General features: G+C 40.5%; 1 protein-coding gene across 2 annotated transcripts in view; it reads left to right on the forward strand.

Moving 5' to 3' along the window:
- The window catches only part of LOC114559423 (protein NDRG3), a 38,706-nt gene that overhangs the window by 19,275 nt on the left and 9,431 nt on the right, over positions 1 to 10,000 (forward strand). For both annotated transcript variants that reach the window (XM_028584045.1, XM_028584044.1), the window contains exons 8-11: positions 3,853 to 3,939; positions 6,569 to 6,625; positions 7,336 to 7,439; positions 8,329 to 8,394. In XM_028584045.1, coding sequence (XP_028439846.1) covers positions 3,853 to 3,939; positions 6,569 to 6,625; positions 7,336 to 7,439; positions 8,329 to 8,394 — 314 coding nt within the window. The remainder of the gene's footprint in view (positions 1 to 3,852; positions 3,940 to 6,568; positions 6,626 to 7,335; positions 7,440 to 8,328; positions 8,395 to 10,000) is intronic.

Here is a 10,000-nt window from a genome sequence, read left to right on the forward strand (position 1 = left end):
GTCTGTGATTACTATCAGACTGTGATTACTATCAGGCTGTGATTACTATCAGTCTGTGATTACTATCAGTCTGTGATTACTATCAGACTGTGATTACTATCAGACTGTGATTACTATCAGGCTGTGATTACTATCAGTCTGTGATTACTATCAGGCTGTGATTACTATCAGACTGTGATTACTATCAGACTGTGATTATTATCAGTCTGTGATTACTATCAGACTGTGATTACTATCAGACTGTGAGTACTATCAGTCTGTGATTACTATCAGACTGTGATTACTATCAGACTGTGATTACTATCAGACTGTGATTATTATCAGACTGTGATTACTATCAGACTGTGATTACTATCAGACTGTGATTACTGTCAGACTGTGATTACTATCAGACTGTGATTACTATTAGAGGTGCACTGATCCGATATTTGGATCGGGTATCGGCCCCGATAGTGACAAAATAGCTTGATCGGTGGATCGGAAAAATTAACAGATCCACGGGCCGATCCAGTTTTCTTTTTTTTTTGCACTCCGTCCCAGCACTGGGACCCCTGTTAACTGCGTACCCTTTTCACTCATGGTAGTAACTTCATAACACAACAATTAATAACCCACAACTAACTCTCTTTAAAAGGATACAACACCAAAGCATATAACAATTTGAGACAAACTGTTTCTAACACTAATAATTTTACATTTACAAGTGTAGCTACACCGCCAAATGGCATGCTGGGTAACATTACAGCTGCTAGCCTAGCTAGCCAGGTAGCATAACAGTCTGTTAAGCTGGGAGAGGCTCCGGTCGCTACTGCACATTCAAGAACCGAGAAGAGAGTTAGCTAGAGGATGAAGAGAGTTAGCTAGAGGATGAAGAGAGTTAGCTAGAGGATGAAGAGAGTTAGCTAGAGGATGAAGAGAGTTAGCTAGAGGATGAAGAAAGTTAGCTAGAGGATGAAGAGAGTTAGCTAGAGGATGAAGAGAGTTAGCTAGAGGATGAAGAGAGTTAGCTAAAGGATGAAGAGAGTTAGCTAGAGGATGAAGAAAGTTAGCTAGAGGATGAAGAGAGTTAGCTAGAGGATGAAGAGAGTTAGCTAGAGGATGAAGAGAGTTAGCTAGAGGATGAAGAGAGTTAGCTAGAGGATGAAGAGAGTTAGCTAGAGGATGAAGAGAGTTAGCTAGAGGATGAAGAGAGTTAGCTAGAGGATGAAGAAAGTTAGCTAGAGGATGAAAGAGTTGGCTAGAGGATGAAGAAAGGATGAGGATGAAGAGTTAGCTAGAGGATGAAGAAAGTTAGCTAGAGGATGAAGAAAGTTAGCTAGAGGATGAAGAGAGTTAGCTAGAGGATGAATGAGAGTTAGCTAGAGGATGAAGAGAGTTAGCTAGAGGATGAAGAAAGGATGAAGAAAGTTAGCTAGAGGATGAAGAAAGTTAGCTAGAGGATGAAGAGAGTTAGCTAGAGGATGAAGAGAGTTAGCTAGAGGATGAAGAGAGTTAGCTAGAGGATAAAGAGAGTTACCTAGAGGATGAAGAACGTTAGCTAGAGGATGAAGAACGTTAGCTAGAGGATGAAGAGAGTTAGCTAGAGGATGAAGAGAGTTAGCTAGAGGATGAAGAAAGTTAGCTAGAGGATGAAGAGAGTTAGCTAGAGGATGAAGAGAGTTAGCTAGAGGATGAAGAGAGTTAGCTAGAGAGGATGAAGAGAGTTAGCTAGAGGATGAAGAGAGTTAGCTAGAGAGGATGAAGAGAGTTAGCTAGAGGATGAAGAGAGTTAGCTAGAGGATGAAGAAAGTTAGCTAGAGGATGAAGAGAGTTAGCTAGAGGATGAAGAGAGTTAGCTAGAGGATGAAGAGCGAGCGGAGATACACCAGAACAACGTGTGCTCAAGAGAGGAGCCATCTGTTGTTCCCAAGTTTTTTCTTTCTAACAAATCGGACATAATTTAGCCACTGTTGTTGCCCGTCGCTCTAGCTAACGTTACTCGGCCGTGCTAACGTTACTGTGCTAACGTTACTGTGCTAACGTTAAAGACGTGTCACTTCAAGCATGCAGCGGAGCAACATTATGAACACAATCCACCTCCGGTCCCTCTACAGACCGCTGAGAAAGACGGGTTCAGAGCAATGATTAAAACTCTGGATTTAAGATGTCTCGCCTCGCTGAAATACGTCCGCCAACCTGCTAACATTATATATATATATATATATATATATTATTATTCAAACAGTGAAGGAGGCTGACAGCGGAGCTCCGTTCAGTCGCCCAGTACAACCTAGCTAACTTACCTGGGGCCAAGGTAGTGGTTATACAACTAGCTTACATCTATTTTGTTTTGAAAAGGAAACAATGTTAAAGTTGTTTGTATGTGTATTCATTAGATTTTAGTTTATTTTACTACTGTGCAGTTTGCAAAATACAAATAGTTTAGCTTCTGTAACTGTTTGATGGATTCTCCTTCATATAACGTTATTGTATAATGTCGTGGAGCCAAACCCTTTATTAATAAAAGCTTTTAGTAAACACGATGACATTAACATGTTTTTGAGATATTCTATGTACTCCTGACAGTAGAATAAGCCATTATAAACCTATATAAAGGTGGCCCATTATTATTTATTTAAATTTATTTTAAGAAGTTTGATTACATTATATTTTCGATTTGAATGCACAGTTGTTTTTTAAATAACAAATAAGAATTCAATACATTACATCTATGTTATTTTGTCTTAGTTAGGAAAGTAATGTTTAGTTAGGAAGGTCTGGTGGCTTTACTCTCTTCCATATGGTGGAAAGAAAGGTATGAGGTGGAAGGTATAGAGTTTATTATTAATTCTTCCATATGGTGGAAGGAAGGTATACAGTTTATTATTAATTCTTCCATATGGTGGAAGGAAGGTATGAGGTGGAAGGTATACAGTTTATTATTAATTCTTCCATATGGTGGAAGGAAGGTCAACAGTTTACAAATTAATGGCTTCCATATGGTGGAAGGAAGGTAAAAGGTGGAAGGTGCATCCAGTTTATTATCAGATTGATTACTATCGGTCTGTGATCGGGTATCAGACTGATTACATCAAGACTGTGATGGCATACTATCAGTATCGGGATTACAAAACTCGGAGGCAGTGATTACAGCACTATCAGACTGATTACTATCAGTTTGTGATTCAGACTGATTACTATCAGACTGTGATTACTATCAGTTTGTGATTACTATCAGGCAGTGATTACAGCACTATCAGACTGTGATTACTATCAGTTTGTGATTACTATCAGACTGTGATTACTATCAGTTTGTGATTACTATCAGTCTGTGATTACTATCAGACTGTGATTACTATCAGTTTGTGATTACTATCAGTCTGTGATTACTATCAGACTGTGATTACAGTACTATCAGACTGTGATTACAGTACTATCAGACTGTGATTACTATCAGACTGTGATTACAGTACTATCAGACTGTGATTACTATCAGACTGTACTATCAGACAGATTACTATCAGACTGTGATTACAGTACTATCAGACTGTGATTACAGTACTATCAGACTGTGATTACTATCAGACTGTGATTACAGTACTATCAGACTGTGATTACAGTACTATCAGTCTATGATTACTATCAGACTGATTACTATCAGGCTGTGATTACTATCAGACTGTGATTACAGTACTATCAGACTGTGATTACTATCAGACTGTGATTACAGGGTTTTAAGTTGATAATGAGTTTTCTCAGGATGTTTTTAACAGAATGATCTACAGACAAATGAGTGAAATATTCTTTTTAGTTTTTGATGATGATGATGATGATGATGATGATGATGATGATGATGATGATGATGTGTTTCAGCTGAATGAGCCAGCTCTGGTGGAGGCTTTAGTTCTCATCAACATCGACCCCTGTGCTAAAGGCTGGGTGGACTGGGCTGCTTCTAAGGTAACACACACACACACACACACACACACACACACACACACACCATACACACACACACACACACACACACACACACACCATACAGACACGCACACACACACACACACACACACACATAGCAACACAGATGTCTGTTTATCTATATTACATAGATTATTCCGGACACTTTCAACACACTTTACAGTAAAATGTCCCATAAGATATCAATAAGCCTGATTGGTTCATCTGTCTCTGGAGGCGGGCCTTACACATATACCAATGATGACTCTGGGTTACCAGACGGCCAGACAAACTGTCTCTGTGAATGTTAGTGTCCCTCCTGGCTCATCGGGGCAGGAGTCAGAGCTCTATGACCCTTGAACACCTCCTGGAGCAGGAGTCAGAGCTCTATGACCCTTGAACACCTCCTGGAGCAGGAGTCAGAGCTCTATGACCCTTGAACACCTCCTGGAGCAGGAGTCAGAGCTCTATGACCCTTGAACACCTCCTGGAGCAGGAGTCAGAGCTCTATGACCCTTGAACACCTCCTGGAGCAGGAGTCAGAGCTCTATGACCCTTGAACACCTCCTGGAGCAGGAGTCATAGCTCTATGACCCTTGAACACCTCCTGGAGCAGGAGTCAGAGCTCTATGACCCTTGAACACCTCCTGGAGCAGGAGTCAGAGCTCTATGACCCTTGAACACCTCCTGGAGCAGGAGTCAGAGCTCTATGACCCTTGAACACCTCCTGGAGCAGGAGTCAGAGCTCTATGACCCTTGAACACCTCCTGGAGCAGGAGTCAGAGCTCTATGACCCTTGAACACCTCCTGTTGAAGCGAGGAGATATCACATTAGAGACTTGGGAAACAACCATTGATTTAACTGACATGTCAGATGACTTGTAAGCACTAAAAGATGTTTAATGTTGAGTTTAGGTGTAAAAGATGGAAGCAGTTGTTGAGTACTGACGAGTCATGTTTGTGATGTTGAGTAATGGGAAACAACCATTGATTTCATAATGTTTGATGTTGTTGAGTAATGAAAATAATGTTTGTGATGTTGAGTTTAGGAGTAAATAATGTTTGTGTTGTTGAGTAATGACGAGTCATAATGTTTGTGTTGTTGAGTAATGACGAAGTCATAATGTTTGTGATGTTGAGTAATGACGAGTCATAATGTTTGTGATGTTGAGTAATGACGAGTCATAATGTTTTGTTGTTGAGTAATGACGAGTCATAATGTTTGTGATGTTGAGTAATGACGAGTCATAATGTTTGTGTTGTTGAGTAATGACGAGTCATAATGTTTGTGATGTTGAGTAATGACGAGTCATAATGTTTGTGATGTTGAGTAATGACGAGTCATAATGTTTGTGTTGTTGAGTAATGACGAGTAATAATGTTTGTGATGTTGAGTAACGACGAGTCATAATATTTGTGATGTTGAGTAATGACGAGTCATAATGTTTGTGATGTTGAGTAATGACGAGTCATGTTTGTGTTGTTGAGTACTGATGAGTCATAATGTTTGTGATGAGTAATGATGAGTCATAATGTTTGTGATGTTGAGTAATGATGAGTCATGTTTGTGTTGAGTAATAACGAGTCATAATGTTTGTGATGTTGTTGAGTAATGACGAGTCATAATGTTTGTGATGTTGTTGAGTAATGACAAGTCTTAATGTTTGTGATGTTGAGTAATGATGAGTCATGTTTGTGATGTTGAGTAATGACGAGTCATAATGTTTGTGATGTTGAGTAATGACGAGTCATAATGTTTGTGATGTTGAGTAATGACGAGTCATGTTTGTGATGTTGAGTACTGATGAGTCATAATGTTTGTGATGTTGTTGAGTAATGACGAGTCATAATGTTTGTGATGTTGTTGAGTAATGACAAGTCTTAATGTTTGTGATGTTGAGTAATGACGAGTCATAATGTTTGTGATGTTGTTGAGTAATGACGAGTCATAATGTTTGTGATGTTGTTGAGTAATGACAAGTCTTAATGTTTGTGATGTTGAGTAATGACGAGTCATGTTTTTGATGTTGAGTAATGACGAGTCATAATGTTTGTGATGTTGTTGAGTAATGACGAGTCATAATGTTTGTGATGTTGAGTAATGACGAGTCATAATGTTTGATGTTGAGTAATGACGAGTCATAATGTTTGTGATGTTGTTGAGTAATGACGAGTCATAATGTTTTGATGTTGAGTAATGAGTCATAATGTTTGTGATGTTGTTGAGTAATGACGAGTCATGTTTGTGATGTTGAGTAATGACCAGTCATGTTTGTGATGTTGAGTAATGACGAGTCATGTTTGTGATGTTGTTGAGTAATGACGAGTCATGTTTGTGATGTTGTTGAGTAATGACGAGTCATGTTTGTGATGTTGAGTAATGACGAGTCATGTTTGTGTTGTTGAGTAATGACGAGTCATAATGTTTGTGTTGTTGAGTAATGACGAGTCATGTTTGTGATGTTGAGTAATGACGAGTCATGTTTGTGATGTTGCTGAGTAATGACGAGTCATGTTTGTGTTGTTGAGTAATGACGAGTCATGTTTGTGATGTTGAGTAATGACGAGTCATGTTTGTGTTGTTGAGTAATGACGAGTCATGTTTGTGATGTGTCTGTGTGTCCTCCAGCTGAGCGGCTGGACCAGCAGCCTGGTGGACACCATCATGGGACACCACTTCAGCGCTGTGAGAAACTAACTTTACCAGAAATACACAAAATACTAGAAATACAAGCTGTCTGGGATACACACTCAACTGTTGACTGTGTGTGTGTGTGTGTGTATGTGTGTGTGTGTGTGTGTGTGTGTGTGTGTGTGTGTGTGTGTGTGTGTGTGTGTGTGTGTGTGTGTGTGTGTGTGTGTGTGTGTGTGTGTGTGTGTGTGTGTGTGTGTGTGTCTGTGTGTGTGTGTGTGTGTGTGTGTGTGTGTGTGTGTGTGTGTGTGTGTGTGTGTGTGTGTGTGTGTGTGTGTGTGTGTGTGTGTGTGTGTGTGTGTGTGTGTGTGTGTGTGTGTGTGTGTGTGTGTGTGTGTGTGTGTGTGTGTGTGTGTGTGTGTGTGTGTGTGTGTGTGTGTGTGTGTGTGTGTGTGTGTCTGTGTGTGTGTGTGTGTGTGTGTCTGTGTGTGTGTGTGTGTGTGTGTGTGTGTGTGTGTGTGTGTGTGTGTGTGTGTGTGTGTGTGTGTGTGTGTGTGTGTGTGTGTGTGTGTGTGTGTGTGTGTGTGTGTGTGTGTGTGTGTGTGTGTGTGTGTGTGTGTGTGTGTGTGTGTGTGTGTGTGTGTGTGTGTGTGTGTGTGTGTGTGTGTGTGTGTGTGTGTGTGTGTGTGTGTGTGTGTGTGTGTGTGTGTGTGTGTGTGTGTGTGTGTGTGTGTGTGTGTGTGTGTGTGTGTCTGTGTGCGTAGGACGAGTTGACAGACAACATGGAGATCGTTCAGACCTACAGGCTCCACATCTCTCAGGACGTCCCGCAGGAGAACTTGGCCATGTTCTACAACAGCTACGACAGGTAGGAAGCTCACACACACACACCATAAACACACACCATAAACACACACCATAAACACACACCATAAACACACACCATAAACACACACCATAAACACACACCACACACACACACCACAAACACACACCATAAACACACACCACAAACACACACCATAAACACACACATAAACACACACCATAAACACACACCATAAACACACACCATAAACACACACCATAAACACACACCACAAACACACACCACAAACACACACCATAAACACAGAGAGAGAAAGACACACAGACACACACACATACAGAGACACACAGAGACACACACACTCACTGGGGGTGGGGAGAGAGATGTTTGTAGAGTGGAGAGGAGAAATGCTATTGGCTGGAGCAGCAAATCTACACTTCACTGCTATTGGCTGGAGCAGCAAATCTACGCTTCACTGCTATTGGCTGGAGCAGCAAATCTACGCTTCACTGCTATTGGCTGGAGCAGCGAGCGGTGTGTGTCAGGGTGGTAACACACCTGCTGCTGGTTGGCTCTGGTCCCAGTCAGCTGATGAGTTAGTAAACTTGGAGAGATTTCTATATATTTATTATTGTGTATGTGTGTGTGTGTGTGTGTGTGTGTGTGTGTGTGTGTGTGTGTGTGTGTGTGTGTGTGTGTGTGTGTGTGTGTGTGTGTGTGTGTGTGTGTGTGTGTGTGTGTGTGTGTGTGTGTGTGTGTGTGTGTGTGTGTGTGTCTGTGTCTGTGTGTGTGTGTGTGTGTGTGTGTGTGTGTGTGTGTGTGTGTGTGTGTGTGTGTGTGTGTGTGTGTGTGTGTGTGTGTGTGTGTGTGTGTGTGTGTGTGTGTGTGTGTGTGTGTGTGTGTGTGTGTGTGTGTGTGTGTGTGTTAGTCGTACTGAGTTGCAGATAGAGCGTCCTCTCCCTGGTCTGAATGAAAACTCCGTCAACACCCTCAGGTAACATTTACTCTTTCTTTATCAGTCTAACATTAACAGTGTTTCTCCTACGTTGACTACTGTAGTCTCAGTCTAACATTAACAGTGTTTCTCCTACGTTGACTACTGTAGTCTCAGTCTAACATTAACAGTGTTTCTCCTACGTTGACTACTGTAGTCTCAGTCTAACATTAACAGTGTTTCTAACCCACGTGTTGACTACTGTAGTCTCAGTCTAACATTAACAACAGTGTTTCTCTAACATTAACAGTGTTTTGACTGACTACTGTAGTCTCAGTCTAACATTTAACAGTGTTTCTAACATTAACAGTGTTGACTACTGTAGTCTCAGTCTAACATTAACAGTGTTTTCACGTTGACTACTGTAGTCTCAGTCTAACATTAACAGTGTTTCTCTACGTTGACTACTGTAGTCTCAGTCTAACATTAACAGTGTTTCTCTACGTTGACTACTGTAGTCTCAGTCTAACATTAACAGTGTTTCTCTACGTTGACTACTGTAGTCTCAGTCTAACATTAACAGTGTTTCTCAGTGACTACTGTAGTCTCAGTCTAACATTAACAGTGTTTCTCCTACGTTGACTACTGTAGTCTCAGTCTAACATTAACAGTGTTTCTCCTACGTTGACTACTGTAGTCTCTAACATTAACAGTGTTTCTCACGTTGACTACTGTAGTCTCAGTCTAACATTAACAGTGTTTTTGACTACTGTAGTCTCAGTCTAACATTAACAGTGACTACTGTACTGTAGTCTCAGTCTAACATTAACAGTGTTTTCACGTTGACTACTGTAGTCTCAGTCTAACATTAACAGTGTTTCTGACTACTGTAGTCTCAGTCTAACATTAACTACTGACTACTGTAGTCTCAGTCTAACATTAACAGTGTTTCTCTACGTTGACTACTGTAGTCTCAGTCTAACATTAACAGTGTTTCTCTACGTTGACTACTGTAGTCTCAGTCTAACATTAACAGTGTTTCTCTACGTTGACTACTGTAGTCTCAGTCTAACATTAACAGTGTTTTTGACTACTGTAGTCTCAGTCTAACATTAACAGTGTTGACTACTGTAGTCTCAGTCTAACATTAACAGTGTTTCTCTACGTTGACTACTGTAGTCTCAGTCTAACATTAGTGTTTCTCACGTTGACTACTGTGTCTTTAACATTAACCACGTTGACTCCTGTAGTCTCAGTCTAACATTAACAGTGTTTCTCACGTTGACTACTGTAGTCTCAGTCTAACATTAACAGTGTTTCTCTACGTTGACTACTGTAGTCTCAGTCTAACATTAACAGTGTTTCTCCTACGTTGACTACTGTAGTCTCAGTCTAACATTAACAGTGTTTCTCCTACGTTGACTACTGTAGTCTCAGTCTAACATTAACAGTGTTTTAACAGTGTCTTCTAACATTAACAGTGTTTCACGTTGACTACTGTAGTCTCAGTCTAACATTAACAGTGTTTCTCTACGTTGACTACTGTAGTCTCAGTCTAACATTAACAGTAGTCTTTAACTCACGTTGACTACTGTAGTCTCAGTCATTAACAGTGTTTCAGTGTTTAACTCCCACGTTGACTACTGTAGTCTCAGTCATTAACATT

This window comes from Perca flavescens, chromosome 7 (assembly GCF_004354835.1).
Source record: "Perca flavescens isolate YP-PL-M2 chromosome 7, PFLA_1.0, whole genome shotgun sequence".
In the NCBI taxonomy this organism is placed as follows: domain Eukaryota; kingdom Metazoa; phylum Chordata; class Actinopteri; order Perciformes; family Percidae; genus Perca; species Perca flavescens.